This window comes from Branchiostoma floridae, chromosome 12 (genome assembly GCF_000003815.2).
Source record: "Branchiostoma floridae strain S238N-H82 chromosome 12, Bfl_VNyyK, whole genome shotgun sequence".
NCBI lineage: Eukaryota > Metazoa > Chordata > Leptocardii > Amphioxiformes > Branchiostomatidae > Branchiostoma > Branchiostoma floridae.
The window spans coordinates 19416408-19434242 of NC_049990.1; the positions used below are offsets into that span (position 1 = coordinate 19416408).

Below are 17835 nucleotides of genomic sequence, written 5' to 3' on the forward strand. Positions count from 1 at the left end.
TAACAAATCTATGATTCGGTATACCAGACTCTTTGTGTTTAGTCATTTATTCAACCTTCCTAACCACTAATATTAGTTCATAATAAAGATGTTATCCATATAACCGAATCAACATAGTCGTAGCTGACGCATCATGACTTGCAACTATACAGTAAACTTTGGAACACGTTTGTTTGCTTTCGGCCGTTCAATTTGGATAGGTGGCTATATATGCTAATGTAATGTTGAGCTGAGTCACTCACTACAATAATGGCCTCTGCGGCGGCCGTCCACATAAAGAGAGCACAGAGGGCTGTGCTGTTTCTGCTACTCTGGGTCGTGGGGACTCCGCTATTTTTGCTCTGTTCTGTCCTTGTAAGAGCAGCATGTCTTCTCCCACCCATCAGGCGACACATCTTGTCTCTAGTACAGAAACAAGCAGACGTGAGGGCCCCGGGGATGCTAACAACACCCGAGCAGTGCCTGCAACACTTGTACGAAAAGACAAGTTTTGCTGCCTGGAAAGGAGCCATTTTTGTCAAGATGTCCCGCCTAGATGCTGAGGTGTTCGAAGGAGGCAAGGCGGTCGACTCCTCCCTCGTCAGGCTTGACGGGAGCTCCTGCAAGCTGCTCCAGTTCGCCCGGGCCGCCCGCCCTCTGGTCATCAGCTTCGGCAGCAACACCTGACAACCGTTCACGGCGAAGGTGGACATGGTCAAGCAGATCATGTCAGACTTCGCCGCCGTGGCCGACTTCGTGGTGGTGTACGTGGCCGAGGCGCACCCCACGGATGGCTGGGCCATAAGTGGACATCTGTCGATGGACATCAAGCAGCACCGGAGTCTGGAGGAGAGACTGGCGGCGGCGGAGATGCTGGCTCTGCACGACATCCCCTGTCCCATCCTGGTGGACACCATGGACAACGCCGCCGCGCGGGCCTACGCAGCGATCCCGGACAGGTGAGCCTCTTCACTAAAGTTGGACTCTCACTGCACTTGTGGCACCGGTGCGAGTTTCAGAGATAAACAACGAATTTTCTTCGGCTTTGTGTATTTTGTTGTCTTCTAGGTCATACTTTTACGTATTACACAATATCTAAACTATCCAAAATCGCAAAAAAAAAAAAACAGTGCCGCAGTGAACGAACCCCGAGTGCCGCACCGGTGCCCCAGGTGCAGTAAGAGTCCACCTTAACAAAGAAAGACAGAACGGAGGAGTCGATTACGTTTATCATTGGGATTCCGTTTGCTCGTTGTTATATTTCAACCATACCACTAGTTTGTTTAGTTTTGAGGTTTTCTTCCATTACCGTAAAAATGCGTAATCTTGAAGAGTCCATTTATACACGGGGGAATTTTTTTAAAATTGAATTTCGGACTGATTATAGAAAAAGCCCATGCTTTGAGAGGAAGTGTTGTTGGACCGGTCTATTTTACTATCTTACACGGGGTGGGCTGAAAGAGTCCATTCTTGTAGTGTTTTTTTTTTTTAATTCATATTTTAGACTAGTGTGATTTTACAAAAGTCAGTTTTCAGGTGAAGTGTTTTTGGACAGCTCCACTTTACATAAGGGTGTTGCTGGGAGAGTCCATTCTTTCATGGAGCAGGGATTTTTTTAGAAATCATTTTTTGACTGGGGCAGTGATTGAAAAAATTTGACCGGAAGTATTTTGGACTCTTTCATTTTACATGTGGGATCCACCGAAAGGGTCCATTGTCCGGAAGTGAATTTTTGAATGTAATTTTAAACGGTTATATGCAAAGTCCATTTTTTTAGTTAAAGTGATTTTAACTGGTCCCTTTTAAGTGTATGTGCCTCACGAAGAGTCCATCCTCGACAGGGGTTGACTTTTTATTATTGACTTTTGGAACAATCTATTTTTGCAAGGGTTGGGAATTGAATGAAATATGCTGTAGTTGCTTGCAAATGTTGCCTGTCTAGTTTATCTCATATTTCTTCCTGCCCGTAGGTTGTACATCGTGTTGGACGGAGTGTGTGTTTACAAGGGCGAGCAGGGTCCGAATGGCTACCACCCGGAGGAAGTGCGTGACTGGCTGCAGAAATTCTCTGGATAAAATAGAGGGGCGGGCTGAAATGTTGAAATGTTGAAATGTTGAAATGTTGAAATGTTGAAATGTTGAAATGTTGAAATGTTGAAACGTTGAAACGTTGAAACGTTGAAACTTTGAAACTTTAAAAATTTGAAACTTTAAAACATTGAAATTTTGAAATTTTATTGGGAAGGCATCCTTCAGTTTGTTATGTTAGATCATCTTCGTCTAAGATGAATACTCACTGGCAAGAATATATATTGGAGATTCATTTTAAAAAGCAAAGCCATTTGAATGACGTTCCGTATGAATTGTACAGATGAATGACTTAACGCATTAGGTAACGTTAACGCATTTCATGATATCAGCATACTTCGCTCAAATCTATTTGATCATAAATTTCTTTTTGTTGCGCAACAGTTCCTGATTGACAAAGGTGTCTATCATGTAATCATTTCATTTAACTATGATATCAAAACAATGCACTATATGTTGTCTGAAAACGATGTGAACAGTTCCATACCACTTGTTGTTCGTCAGGAAAGCATCATTATAAATCAGAAAGGAAATGTTCCTTTTCTGTCTGGTGACAGCAGGAGTGAAGTCAAGGTGGGTACGTGGTGAGAGAGCATGATGGTCTCGCCGGAAACGCACAAGGCGCTGGTGAGAACCTGAGAACGAGACCACCACGATTCGCCTTGGCTTCGCTCTGGATGTCAATATTGCTGTTGAACATTAATATGATAAATATATTGAGACACGGATGTGAGACAACGTATGGTGTTTCTTTCTTTACTGTATGCTGTAGTGTAGTGTATTGCATACCCGGTAAACCGCCAAAGGCCACAGCAATTAAATTTTATGTGCTCATTGAATTTCGCCTGATTTCAGAATAAAACAATACTTTTTTTTATTCTTCGGAGATGGTCCACGTGACAAGAAAGTACCAAAATGGGAAAATATTTTGTGTTGTAGGCTACTTGTAGAAGTGACACCAGCGAGGTAGCCATGGCTGTAGCTGTAGTACGGAAACTGATTTGATAATTTTAGCATGAAAGTTCATCTGTGTTGGTAGAATACATTATAGAGAAAATTGCTAAACTTTACTTAAGTAAGCCCCTATATATTTTTCCGTGTTGGAAGTAAAGTTTAGCAATTTTCTCTATAATGGTTTGATGTGTTATGGTATAATGGTTAAAGTGGCACCAGTATGGAAGTCATGAGCGTATTTGCCAACTTGGTAAATGATACAAGTCTGCAACACTAGTGTAATGTCACTTCTACTACACTAGTGTCACTTTTTGAATTCAGGAATGACTGATGTGTTGTCTGTGCTACCACGTTTTTTCCATTCAATTCTTTTTACAACGTTTATGGTGTCTATTTCTAAAATTTACCCATCTTGTTCTTTTTACCCATCTTGTATTTTTCGCCCTATCTCATTATTTTTGCAATCTACAAAGGATGTCATCTATAAAATTTACTTGCTGTGGCCCAAGTTGTAATTTGTGATGTGAAGGTATCATTTTTCAGTGCACACATTAAATAGAAGCGAATGCAATTTGAAGTGTTCATCCAGTAATTTACAGATAGCTATCAAATTCATGCACGTTCTTGTGACTGTTGTTTCCTTTATGTTTACGGCTTTCTATTGATTTTTAGTTAAGACTGATTTTTAGTCATCGATTATAGTATATTTGTCGTAAATTCTTTACTGGTAACGTTACATATCACGTGACAGAGGAAAGACATGCCTTTACATGTTTATCTTTATTATATTTTCAGTAATAAAACTGAACCCAAGGAACCAAAATTGTGTGTTGAGTAAAAAAAAAACAGAATTAAACTAGCATTCATATAAGTCAATATTGTACAACTGCATTACTTTGAAACAAGTTTTTAAAAACCGTATGTACAAAAGTTCATTAAGAAGACCACTTCTTCACCGTCTTGTTACAAAAGTAGATGCTATCCGCATCGAAATACCATAGGAAGCCACGCCTTATTCATACCAATTTTATAATATCATAAAATGCATTACCATAAATGTAAGCTTTGATACGACAAAAAAGTAAAGTGACTTTTGTATTGGTCAAATATAAACTATGATGGATACAGAGTAACTCTTAAAATCCTACTGACTAAACAATATAGGAAAACAAGAATCTTTGTACATTCAGGTGGGAGTAAACTTGAGTAATATATAAACTTGAGTGCCATTATCTTTTATATATTTCCCTATCTTTAATATCATTATGAGGGCTGTCGGATCTAAACATATAGTCAAATTCTGGTATCGAGAATTTTGAAAGCTACAGTATTTACAAAGGGATGTGAATGACTTATTGCGTATCAGCATATAATTACAGGTTTGCGATAGCAAAACCTGTTCTGTTTTTGTTGCCATGTATGGGCGCCGCCATTTTGTTTTGCGATGATTGACGGGAAGGACGCCGCCATTTTGTTTTGTGATGTATGACGGGAAGGGTGGCGCCATTTGACGAAATAGTGTGTTGTGTGAAGTGATGGGATGGCTAGGAAATTTGATCTTGTGGTCTTGTTCATACTTAGTGTCCATAGTTGAACGTCAACATCTGGCTGTTGTTTGTCGTGTTGTATGCTGACCCTGCTGCCACGGGAACGATGTTAGGCTGACGCTGGTGATTGGCTCGCTCGTCGTTCCCAGGATGTCGTGACCTTTGACCCACCCCAGCCAGACTCTGGTACTCGTGATGGCGCTGAAACGAGCCAGCAAGGTCCTGGTACGGTCCGCTCTCCTTGGCGGGATAGCTGGAAGGGAGGGACCAGAATTTGAGCTGCGCAGTTGAGTGCATCTTGTAAACTGGCTCCTTTTTTAATACACTTTTTTCCTGGGCAAATGCTTAACGTTATGAAAAAAGGTCGAGTTCTTGGGAGAACAGAAGTATAGTGTATTTCTAAAATCTGGCATAAAACGTGACTTATACAATGTTTTGACCTGTGCGTCTGACCTCTCAATGGCGGCTACCTAGATAGACTGACCTATTGGGGAAGGGGGTGAAATCCTAGTGCTATTTCTTTCTTCTGGCTGTAAAACGTTAAAGCGCCGGAGTAGACCAAGGAAACGCCGGAGTAGACCAAGGAGGAGCTATCGGGCCTCCTTGAGTAGACCTACCACTTTCAGAACCAAAACGCACATGCCAGATCTAGCTTTCTACGTAGTAAGGGTGAACAAAATAAGGTTTGAAATGTATGTATTTGAAGAGACTGTTTTTGCATTGCTTAACAATTTATTGCATCAGAAAATCCATTATCATTAGCGAGCCCCTCACCTGTAATCGTGGTCGCCATCCTCCTCCTGTGGACGGCCTTGACTCTGGCTGCTGTTCATCATAAAGGTGTTAGATGGCGCTTTTCTGAAAGCTGGGACTGAGGGAATCTCATAGCCGCCATCGTTTTGTAGTGGCCCGGGATTTTCACAGTAATCGTTTCCTACGTCCTTCAGTCCATCGGAGGGAATTCGCACAACAGGTGCCATATGCACTGGCTTGTCATTTATCACTGTAATGTAAATATTGAGTATAAGACATTGTAAAATAAAAGGATGGACAACTCTGAATCTTGTTCTTTATAATCAAACTTTTAAGAAACTCTTTTATATACGAGCAATCTATTTTTAGCATCTGAGGTTTTCGACGACTTGCAGGCAATATGACGTTGGCAAGTTAGATTACCAATCTTTAAGTTAGCAGAACAAATTATTAATGAACATGTAAATGAAAATTTTGCCGGCGTTGCCATGGCGCGATCGCACGGATGTAAAAAGGAGCGTTTAAATCGCATCATTCAAAAGCAACATACACTGATGCAACATTAAAAAACTTTCAAATTTTTATTTAAGAACAGGAGCTATTAATCATGAATTTACACAATAAGTGAAGATCTTTTTGCATATGCTTTATACGGAACGACAAAAAACAATGAATAAATAATCAGGTCATGGTAAAATGACAGGTCATTGAAAAGTCGCATCAATATGAAAGCTAGTACAGCTGTAATAGAAAACAATTGACCGTAGGAAACTCTGTGACTTAATTATGGTTTATGTCGGTTGTGATGTTTTCTGTGGTGTATGACTCGGTGTTTATATCGTATACACAACACGTCACATCAGCTTATACAAAAAACTTGACCTAGGAGTGAACTGAATGGCCGGCGGGATGGCCGGATAGAATGACTGACTGAAACCCCATGGCAACTTATTTGTGGCGTCTGGCGTGGTGTAAAATTCTGGTAGAGTGTTTGGCTCGGAATCTAGAGGTCCTGAGTTCGATCCCCGCCGTGCCCCCGACGTTATGCCATTGAGAAAGGCACTTTACACGACCTTCCTCACTTCACCCAGGTGTAATGAAGATGAAAATGGGTACCTAACTTCGGTCGCGGAGGTAAAAGACTACCTTTACCTTCTGTCTGTACTGCGTATGTGGCACTGTTAGTATAAGTTACGTACAATTGCAAAACTTGAGTGCATTGCCACACTGTCCTCGTCTGTCCAAAGCAAATAGAAAAAAACTTAGTTGTCCCTATTTGTCCAAATTCCTCCCTTTTGTCATCCAGCTGACACACCTGCTTGCTCACCACCCCGCGAGCAAGTGGGCAAAACCGGTATCCACCCACATGTGCAGCTAAAATAACTCTTTATATACAAATCAAACGGTCTCTTTTGACCTTTGTGTTCCAAGGAAGAAGGCACGACAACTAAACTCTCAGGTGAGATCTTAACGGCGCGTAGTCTACCTTATACTTAATATCCTTGCTTCTACATTGATGCTGTCATTTCCTCTGTGATGAAGATATCATACGTTGACAATGCTTCCGTGCATTTTGGATATAGGTTATACAATATAAGGTAGGTACATGTAGGATGTCAACGTAGGGGGTTATACCGCACCATATCACTACTTCAAGTGGTGTGAAACCAAAATTTGACAATTTTCCTGATAGACCATTACAGTTGTCATTTTGTATTTTATCGGTAGCAGTAATCCTGACGGTAGTTTGGTAGATGCACCAGAAAATGTCGATGTAAAATGATCAGCTTTAGACGGACACGAGAATATAATACTTTAAGTTATCTGAACATGAGTTGAGATGGTACCCATAAAATCTGCAAACCCAGACTACTTCTCAGCAAGATGACACTCACTGTTGTGACGCTAAGTTTACTTCCCTGTTCTAATAGCAAATCCTGTCTTTTCGAAGGTATAGAGCAGGTTTTTTAAGGTCCCGTGATGATCACCAGATGTGTGGTTGTGTGTGTGGAGTGTCGTGGGAAAATTCACATTGAATACAAAGTATTCTATTTCTGTTGACTATGTTTCTGGCGACGCCTCAGGGGCGAGCAAAATGGTATAGTATTGTGTTCAGTCTGCAAGAATTCTAGGAATTGTACAGGCATGTGTCCAGAGGAATGCCGGTCCAGGAGAATGTTTGAAATTCCAATGAGCGTTCGGCAGGGCTGCTGGAATCCTGACCGCTGGTAGAAAGTGGGCCCGAAGACTTTGGCCTAGAAAACTGGGACCGTAGGCCACAGACTGATGGAATTCTAGTGCAGGGAGGCGGCAGTGATGGGCAATGGTCACTGGAATTCCAGTCAGATCAGAAGTCTAGGGTAAGGCGCTTGAATTCGAGGCAGAGAATGAGTCTTGAATAGGGCTGGGGGAAATCAGCTAAGCTGGTCAGATGGCTGTACAGATAAATGATAAAGAGTACTATCATATTCTAGTTGCAAACAGTAGCTAGATTTAAGAACAAGAGGCATCGCCATCGTGAGACTCAAGATGCTTCAGAATCCATTTGTAAGTAAGTCCACTTAGTCCAGTCTTTAAGTTTTATGACTAGTCCTTTGTGACTAGCGAAACAAGTCTGGCAATAAAAAATGTTTTTGCCCCGGCGACGCTGGCGTCTAAATAGTGGTGAACATAAAACTCAAACTGGGAATTGACTGGAAGTTCCTGTTATAAAGATTTTTTACCGCTGTTTCCGAGGCCTAGTACATACAGATATATATATATACAGATTGGACTTACATGTAATAAAATGGATTTTGACGCAACTTAAGACTGTATCATGGTCTCAAGATTACGCTGTTTGTAGATCTACCTGCTATTTCCCACTAGAATAGGACAGTATTATGTACTCCTTACCATTTATCTGTACTTTTACCGCGGCTCTACTCAAGACTGTTTCTCTGGTTCGAAATCAAGCGCCTTGCCCAAGCCCTCCCTGGAATTCCATCAATCCGTGTCCCAGTTTTCTAGGCCAAAAACGTCTAGAGAACTTGATCAACGGAGACAATTTATGCAAATGAGGACCTTACTTGCATAATTGAGTGAAGCATTATAAAGGAAAATACTTGTGATACTTCACTCAAAAAGAGTATAATCATGTGGTGACGTTATGAGGTCGCGTAATTATAACTTTATTGTACTTCTCTTTCCGAACAGTTCCTGACTTAGAACACCCCACAACTATTGGCGAAGTATGTCGACTGGTTTCCAACTGTTCCTGGCGGTTGTCGCCATCTTGTCTCAACATGTCCAAGCCGCCGACATCCTCGTGGCTACATCAAACTACGGCAGCCCCTGGATGAGCGTGGCAAAGATTGCCGAAGCCTTGGCCGCCCGAGGACACGTCGTCACCGTGTTGGCCCATGCTAGTCAGAAGAGCGACCTGATGCGGAAATGGCCGACCTTGCTGTACGAAACATTCGGAGATCCCGAAAAACCACCGTCGATTGAGAAATTGGCAAAATCTCTGCCTCAAGAGATGGTAGGTACTAGTAAATTTCTGAGATTTCTGACTTCTGTTGATTCTACTACATACTAGATTAAACATTAACATACTCATCTGGTAATCTCCTAGCAGATCCTACGGTAGCATAAGATAATGTCAAAAGCTGGCATAGGAATGAAGCCGGCTTAGTAGTGTGTTTTGCTACCGGGGATCTGCCTCCACTGAAACAAGGAGGAGCATTTCTATTCAACAATGGTATTGCTGCTCCTCCCTGTTGCCATGTGCTAATGATTTTATGAGCGCCTTACACTGGGATAACGTCTGTGACCAGCATATGTCCCAGTTGGAAGTTAGCACCAAACAGGAAGGAGGGCAATTAGCACCTACACTGCAAGCACAGTTTGGTAAGGAAACAATTGGATGTTAATAGCCTTCGTTCTCGCCGACTGGAGGCAGATTCTACAAGGCAAATGGACACATTTCGGCTGACTACACTCCTCGGCCAGTTTTGACTATCTTATGCCATTGTAGGATCGAAATGAAATCCCCACGAACTTAAATCCATTTACAATATTTGGTGACGTAAATCAACTGATAACAATCATCAGTCTTGTGCCAAATCGTCAGGCGTCATTCCTCAAGTATCTGAATGACGTTCATATACAATATTCTGATGTATTTGTTTCGGCTGTTGCAGGTATTTTCTTCACGTGGGATACTCGATACCCTAACGGTTGGCAGTACTTTGCTTTCTGCTTTGTTGGACCTCAGTGAAGAGATGTTGAGTGACAATCAGCTACTGAAAAAACTGAAGACCAGCCACTATGACGTTCTCCTGACGTATGGTAGTACCTCATGCGGACCCCTGGTGGCCCAGTACTTGGACCTGCCTCTAGTATGCACAATGAGGTCGTTGGCTACGGGACAAGGTGTGTTCATATTTGTCCATAACAATACAATACAGGCCAACCTACGCATGACATAAATTATGTTTTTCATCTATTATTCAAAAGACATGTCCTGGCGTCTTTGGTCTGCATTCCTTGACAATCAGCTAGACTGTTCTTTGACTTGTCCTTTCCTACTTGTTGTCTTGTCTCTCCTTGCCATACGGCATCTCTTGTTGAGTACCTGTCAGATTGTTCTTATTAACTCTATCTAGACGGAGGGGGGGGGGTGCTAAATGTGCCTGCGCCAACTCTGACGTCGTATAATAGGCATATTTTACCAAATTTACTAATTTCAGTTTGATAGTTTTGTTGTTATAACACAATTGTTTATCTATATCATTAACATCCTTTGTAATTCTAAGTTACATTGATAATCAAATATTCATAATTTATGCTAATTTGATGACGTCATGGGTCAAAATCCAAGATGGCGGACAATGTCATTATCAACGGTAAATACATGTTATTTTTACTCAAATTCCGCCAAAATCTTTAATCTTTTTACAAAACACAATCACTTGAACCTTTTTAGTCCACTTCTATTGGGTTTGGGGGTTATATGTAGAAAAAAAAGTATTTTAGAAAATTCATGGTGGTCAATCCAAGATGGCGGACAAATGACGTCACGGCAAAAAAGCCCGGTCTAGATAGGGTTAAGCTATTATATATGTTATTCACGAGTGCACATGTGTCCTGGTCTCTTGTTTCAGACATCCGAGCCACCGGTGTCCCCAATCCTCTTGCTTACGTGCCAACAATGGCATCGGAATTGACAGATCGAATGACATTCTTACAAAGAGCGAAGAACGTGTTGGTTTACTTCGCATGTTCTATTGTGGGCCAGCTACTTTTCGATAAAGGTTTTGACGACTTTGCAAAAAGGTCTGTGCATTTGTTTACGCATTCATAGTGACACATTGTGAAAAAGGTGTTCGCTTACTTTGCATATTCTAGTATGGGACAGTTGCTTTTTGACAAAGGTTTCGACGATGTTGCAGAAAGGTCTGTGCATTTGTTAACGCATTCATAGTGACACATTGTGATAAAGGTGTTCGCCTACTTTGCATATTGTAGTATGGGACAGTTGCTTTTTGCCAAAGGTTTCGACGATGTTGCAGAAAGGTCTAGATCTGTGCAGTTGTTGACGTATTCACATATCATATTTCATATTGAGCGTATGGCAAAATTAAAGACAGTGACTTACTTTTAAGATTCATGTTCCCTTCACATCCACACTGTTAAATCTGACAAATGCCAATAGTTTCGTAAACATTCATTTTTTTCAGGATGTCAGTTTAGCGCAATCATCAAACCTGTCGTGAAGGCAATTGTACTTTTTAATCAATGTTAAAACTACGTTTCTGATGTGAGATGGCTGGACGAGTCTGTGTCTCCTTTCTGGACAGAAATGAGCAAAACGGCACTCAAAACATCATTTTCAAATAGTAGGCTGCACGAGCAACCTCCATGGAGGAGCTCCACAGAGGTCCTCCATGGAGGTTGCTCGTGCAGCCCCTTCTCTCATTTTCTTACCACCAACAGAACCATTGGCGACAACTTCACAACGTCTGCTGCCTTGGCAAGAACCGACGTGTGGCTCTACCAATCAGATCTCATGTTCGACTTTCCTAAACCCATGATGCCAAATATGGTCAGCATAGCAGGTCACATGGCTGAGGATGTCAAGTCACTCAGCGAGGTCAGTTTCGTCAACTGAGTAGCATATTGCACAGAAATGTATATCCAAAGGATGAAAAACTCTATCTCAGTAACCACTCATGATAACGTTATAAATTTAAAATTTCAGCCTAAGTTAATATGGTCCGATAAGGTGACTCTCTTCTCTGATTGGCCTAACTGATGTACTTTCATAGGAGCTGGAGACGTTTGTGCAGAGTTCTGGAGATAACGGTGTTGTGCTTGTAACGTTCGGCTCCATGATAGCAGCTATGCCTGCGGAGCTAGCCGACATGCTGGCCGCTGCTTTTGCCCGTCTGCCGCAGAAGGTTGTGTGGCGTTACCCCGGAACGCCACCTCCAAGTCTGGGGCCAAACACCAAGACCATGGAGTGGGTGCCTCAAAACGACTTACTAGGTAAATGCTATTGACATACTGAAGAATGATGTGGACTTTTTGAGATTTTAGAATCTATAACTGGATGTCTTAATGCCTTGTCTCCGACAAATTAATGCTATTGACATACTGAAGAATGATGTGGAATTTTTTGAGATTTCAGAATCTACAACTGGATGTCTTGTTGCCTTGTCTTCGCTAGCGAAAATTCACTAAGAATGTTAATCGTTCAGTCATATCTCTTTATCATGTCACTAACCATTAGTCTTTAAAAACAGCTCATCCCAAGACAAAGGCGTTTGTATCACATTGTGGCTACAACGGAGTAGCGGAGGCCATGTACCACGGGGTGCCCCTGGTTGGCATGCCTCTCGTAAATGATGCCCATGACAACATTGCCCGGATGGTGGCCCGTGGGATGGCGGTGTCATTGGACATCCATACGGTGACGTCAGAGGAGGTTTACCGGGCTATTACTACCGTTATTTTGGATCCTAGGTAAGTGTGAGTGCGATGACAACACTGTTATTAATGACATACCGAAAGTAGCTAACTGTTGGAACATATTTACAAACAACGTGAGAATATTGTAGGTGCGTATTGGACACACACTTTCTTGTTCTTTATTTTAGCTACAAGGAGAAAGCCAACAAGATCTCCACGCTTCTTCGTGACCAACCACAGTCGCCCATGGAGCGGGCAGTTTGGTGGATAGAACACGTCATCAAACATGGCGGCCTCCCCCATCTCAGGTCAAGGGCACCCGAACTCCCCTTCTACCAGTACTACCTGCTAGACGTTATTGCCCTGATTGTTGCAGTTATATCTGCTGTATTGTTGTCTTGTTGGAAGTGCTGTTCGTTTGCATGTGGCATGTGCAAAAGGGGTAACACCTACACCAAAAAGAAAATTAACTGATCCTTTCGATCTTTAAGCGGGAAATTCCTTCAAAATATGAAAGAGAAGGATATCATACTCCCCTTACAATTTTTTCTTTAACCTGGACATACATAACATACAGATGGCACATTCGCGTAGTTAAATTCACAATGTCGAGCTTTAGTACATAGTGAAATGCAGTAATTATGATGCATGATAAAACAATGTTGTATTGAAAAAGTAGTGTTGGTGACTATGTTTTGGAAATGCAAATGGAATATATGACAAGCTTTACATCTAGCATCAAGACTGTGAATCTAGTTGCTTTTCTAAGAACATCTTTGATTTTTAGGAGGTACTATTGAGTAATTGAGATATACTTGGTCGAACTTTTCAGCCATTGCGATAATTAATAGTAATGATTTTAATGGACATACTGTATATGGCCTCCTTCGGTCAATATTGACCATGGTAAAATCCTAATTGACATACCATTGTCATAGTATATACATGTGACATAAGGGACATGCGAATGGTGATGAGAACAAGTCTAACTGGGGAGGAATCCATATATTTGTCATCTTATATTTTATGTTCAAATAAAAACCAAAACAAGTGACCGTAACATACTGTGACCTACTTATGGTTTATGTCGATTGTGATGTTTTCTGTGGTGTATGACTCAGAAAACATCACATCGACTTATATAAAACAAGAAATCTTTTTAAAAAAGCTGTGCCTTGCCGCGTATTTTATGTTATTTTGGTAAGCTAGACTAGATTCTACGCTTAAAAATCCCGAGTTCCACATGTCGCCCCCTCCCCCCTCATTATCATAATTTATGTCAGATGAATTATTGGCACATTAAACAGGTTTTGTAAAACTTTTTGACCCACAATGAATATGCAGTATTTTTTATTACAAACTAAGTTCCTTCTGATGCAATTTGTGATATATATTTATATAAACATGGTGAGTTAAAGCGTAGATTTATTACGCTGGACCACATACAGTAACATGCGTCTAGAAGAGCGTTTTAATACTCGCCTGGAATGTACCATTGTCTAACTAAGCCATGAAACTCGGCAAGGAAAGAAGGGCCTTTGGAAGGGGCTTTGGAAGGGCTGGGTTAACAGGTCGGTCCAACCATGGAAGAAAGCTGGCGTAAAGCCTTGCCTGGCGGCAAGGCAAAAACTTACTTAAAAGGTAACATACCTATCGCTGACAAATTTAAAAGGCAGTCCTGTACGCATCAACAGCAAAATCAGCGTCTCAATCGAACGACACCAAATGAAAACAACCACACAGCTTCACAATGGATACCTGAGACGCACACCATTGTAAAAAGTGGGGCAGTGACATCTGTGGACAGCTGATAACATGACATGCACATAACCCATATCTGCTTTGAGATAAGTAATTACCAAACCACATGGCCTATAGGCCAGCTGTTCTACAATACCAGGGAAATAGGGGTGATTTATCAAATTATTACATCGATAATGAAAACAGCTTCCGCGAAAAAAAGATGCAAAGGATCAAACACGTTCTAACCATAAAATGCATATGACTATCAACCGCGCAAAATGTTAACAGTGTGCTATGTCAAGCCAAACTTAATACTACAAACGCAAAGCCGGAACGCGATGGCATATTCCGACGAGAACAACATTTGCTTGACGATATCTATTTACCACAAGGCTTAATGCGCGATCATAAGGAAGACCTGGACCACAATACCGGAGGGCGTAGGGGTGAATTCTGAAATTATTACAACCATAATAAAAACAGCTGCCGCGAAAAAAAAGTGCATCATCGCTCAACTCTATGCAGAGGACCTGCCAAACCATATACAAATGCGACAACGGGAACATACAGATACAGATGCGAACGCGCGTTACATTGACAAAAGTAAAGGTCTGTCGCTGGAGGTTACCCTCCGGTCACAGACCAAAAAGAGAAAAAAGAATTTTTGTAAGAAACAAGTACTGAAATTTGACGTACCGTCATATATTGGGTCGTCGAAGGCGGGGTTGTGAATGGTGATGAGATGCGAGTTTCGTCTCGGCATCGGCATCTGTGACCTCTTCTTTTTACACCAGACTCCCACACCGATTACGACAACTAGACAGGCGGCACTAACAGCTCCAATCCCAATCAAAGCGGTGCTAGACAGACCACTAGCTGCCTCAGGCATGGTCTGAGCTGTAAGAAGAAATGTCGGTTTACAACGTTTTTATACGTAACATTACATCAATGCGAATTGTACCGCTTAACGGTTAATTCAAATGTTGGTTATGCTCATGAAAACGAAGTACATGTAAATGTCTCAAAGCAGTGAGTTATCTATAGGATCGATCGTGAAAAGCAAAATGCATTTTTTCATATGATAGACCCCATTCCAGTTACCGCGGCCATTTTGGCTTTTCTGAGGTCATTGCACCAACACCAAACTGGCCCTGAAAGCATGTATTATTGTATCGTCGATTATTAGCGAAAGTTACGATTGGTTTTAATTGATCACATGAATGCCACAACAGTAGTTACCACTTGATATGCAGTAAAGCTAAAAAAAAACCTCACTAAAAAGACTTACCGCATAAGTTTCCCTGCTTCTCGGTATCTAGTGGACAATCTACAGTCACTTCTGTAGACGAGAACGACTCGGAATCAGCCGTGTAGGTGACGTCATTGACACGGACGACTACGTCACCTGAAGACACTCTTCCCCTGACGCCATCGATGACTCTTTGCAGTCGTTCCTCGGCATGCTGAACACTACTGAGGTCGCCCGCCGCCATGTTGATTTTCATCTTCAGCAAAACGTCAATTCCTCCTACCTCTCTTGCCATTCTGCCTCTTTGCGCATTTCCTGCTGGGTTACTGATAACAATATTCTCAACCGTGTGTTTGGTTGGTTTAGCATTTTTGAGAGGTGAACCTCCAACATCACTGAGAGCCTGATTGGACAAATTTTCTGACGTCAGATGAATGACAGATTCAGAAATCTCGCGAGAAGTGAGCCAACTCACGTCCGTCAAATCTCGCCGCCTGCGAGAGTTGTTCTGACGACACGAGACTCTGATGTTTGGGAAGGTCCCGTCACTACTGAACTCACAGAGGGGCACAGAGTTTTGGCTCGCGTACCAACAAACGCCCGTTCGGCCGAAGTGGTCCACCATGTTAGAAGTGACAACGTGTAAGAACCCGTCGTCATTGCGACAGGGCGCAAGAGAGATGCTGAAGCTGGCCGAGCTTGAGACGCTTAGAGGCAAACGCCCTCCTGTTTAAACATAAAACAAGGGTGATTTTGTGTTTAAAAAACACGGCGGCGGCGTGAGGATTTAGTAAGAAGAATGGCAGTAAAGGTACACCGCAGTTTATTTCGTGATATAGTTGGAGGCTGCACACCCTTACGTCTAGCGATTGTCTCTTCCTTTGAATTATTTTGCTTCAAAATAACTGTATGGGTGAGAGATATCTCTTCAACAACTACACGAACAACTGAATTTTGTTTATCAGAAAGACATTTATTAAATACATATGATAAAATAACAAATTACAGATATCATATCCCCTTCTGACGAGGCAGAGTAGAATAAAAGAAGAAATTAAATATTCAACTTTTTAACGATATTAATTACAATTATGATCAATTGCATATTCGAATGGATTTCGTATAATGACCTAGACTTTAATTTTAATGTTTGACTTTGAAATGTTGATGGATATTTCATGCTTCTTAATTTATTGCAGTTTTGCTATATCCAAATATCGCCTTACTTTACCCGTAGAAATAATGCGATGATGTAGAAATGATAATGTGATAATAATCATTATCATTGATTCAAGTATCTCGCAAATATTCTAAGCTCAAAGATTCTAAAAAGGATGACAGAAGAAGTACTCACTGTTACAAACATAAACCCCGCTCTCCCACCGTCCATCCGGTTGGCACCGGATCCTGCGTGAGGACGGACTCAAACCGGAGTCGTTGCAGACGACAGGACATGTTTTCACGCCGGCTGAGACGGAACATGCACCGAAGAAACCGTTTGTGACAGTCGGTAGATCGTCTTCAGGACAGGTCGAAGAAGTACCTGAAAGAACAAGATTATCTCATCAGAATCACGTAATATTTACTGTGAAAAAACTATTTTGATCGAAAAAGGATAAGATGTATAATGTCCGCCAAAAAAGGTTACTCAAGCAGTTGGATATGATTTTGGATACAGTCAGACGTTTCACGCAGCCATCCAGTGTCTTTCGTCAGTAACACCAGTTGCTTGAGTAACTGCTTTTTGGTGTATCTTATTACTAGGATGTGTAACCTTCATCAACGTATGTATAATTGAAATGGGCCATTTTCTGATTGCCGTGTAAAAGTGTGTGCGAGTGAGAAAGAAAATGTGGTGTTTTACGGAGAAAAAAGAACTTTCTTTTTAGTATGACCCAGAAATTGCAAGTTGCTGTGTTTCCAGCAATGTCCCTTGCTGTGTACGTCACTGCATGCTCCTGGTCTGCGAAGAAAAAACTCGATCCGGGGTCTTTGCTGACGGTTACAGTGACGTCACGACCAGAGTTGTCCACGGCTGTGGGTGCATCCCACGTGACTGTGACGCCATCGGTAGCCGTTACCATGGTGATGTTGTTTGGGCAGTCGTGTATGGTTGGTGGATTGGAATCTATATGGTCGAAAGAGAAAAAAACTTCAATCATGTCATAAGGCGCAAACATGAAAAAATTCTCAAGGATAGTTCATATGGAAAATATTCTCTAGTCCATTTGACCATTGGGGCACCATGGAGGATCTAGTACTAACCAGTTTTCTCGATTTTTTCGGTTTTTTTTTTCGTTTTTCTTTCTGTTTTACTTACTGTAATAGATTTTCTTCCTCTCATATCATCTTTTACTTGACTAATGATTAACTAACCATCAATACTAGCTACTATATTAATTACATGCTATACCTGATATGGTGACATCGAAGGAGCATATCGTTGTTCTTCCCCATTTGTCCACTGCCCGAAACTCCCAGTGTTGTGCCCCTGGATCGTAATTCACATAGCCCGGCAAATTCACACTTCCTTCCACCTGGAGTATTTCCCGGGCTGCACTATTGTCAAAT

The 17835-nt window shown here is 41.6% G+C and overlaps 3 protein-coding genes across 3 annotated transcripts in view; 2 read left to right on the forward strand and 1 right to left on the reverse strand.

Moving 5' to 3' along the window:
* The first annotated feature begins 250 nt into the window (after positions 1–250).
* Positions 251–2371, forward strand: LOC118427561 (type I iodothyronine deiodinase-like). Its single transcript, XM_035837396.1, has 2 exons — positions 251–938; positions 1950–2371. The coding sequence occupies exons 1-2, from the start codon at positions 691–693 to the stop codon at positions 2053–2055; spliced, it is 354 nt and encodes a 117-aa protein (XP_035693289.1). The 5' UTR covers positions 251–690; the 3' UTR covers positions 2056–2371.
* Positions 2372–3782: 1411 nt separating this feature from the next.
* The window catches only part of LOC118427146 (serine-rich adhesin for platelets-like), a 20695-nt gene continuing 6642 nt past the window's right edge, over positions 3783–17835 (reverse strand). Inside the window, exons 11-17 of the mRNA XM_035836784.1 lie at positions 17678–17823; positions 17147–17392; positions 16619–16807; positions 15304–15990; positions 14712–14912; positions 5343–5571; positions 3783–4821 (exon numbers count right to left, since the gene is read on the reverse strand). Coding sequence (XP_035692677.1) covers positions 4599–4821; positions 5343–5571; positions 14712–14912; positions 15304–15990; positions 16619–16807; positions 17147–17392; positions 17678–17823 — 1921 coding nt within the window. The 3' untranslated portion in view covers positions 3783–4598. The remainder of the gene's footprint in view (positions 4822–5342; positions 5572–14711; positions 14913–15303; positions 15991–16618; positions 16808–17146; positions 17393–17677; positions 17824–17835) is intronic.
* Positions 8520–13403, forward strand: LOC118427560 (UDP-glucuronosyltransferase 2C1-like). The gene is made up of 7 exons (XM_035837395.1): positions 8520–8841; positions 9503–9734; positions 10466–10637; positions 11298–11454; positions 11630–11849; positions 12107–12326; positions 12461–13403. The coding sequence occupies exons 1-7, from the start codon at positions 8554–8556 to the stop codon at positions 12744–12746; spliced, it is 1575 nt and encodes a 524-aa protein (XP_035693288.1). The 5' UTR covers positions 8520–8553; the 3' UTR covers positions 12747–13403.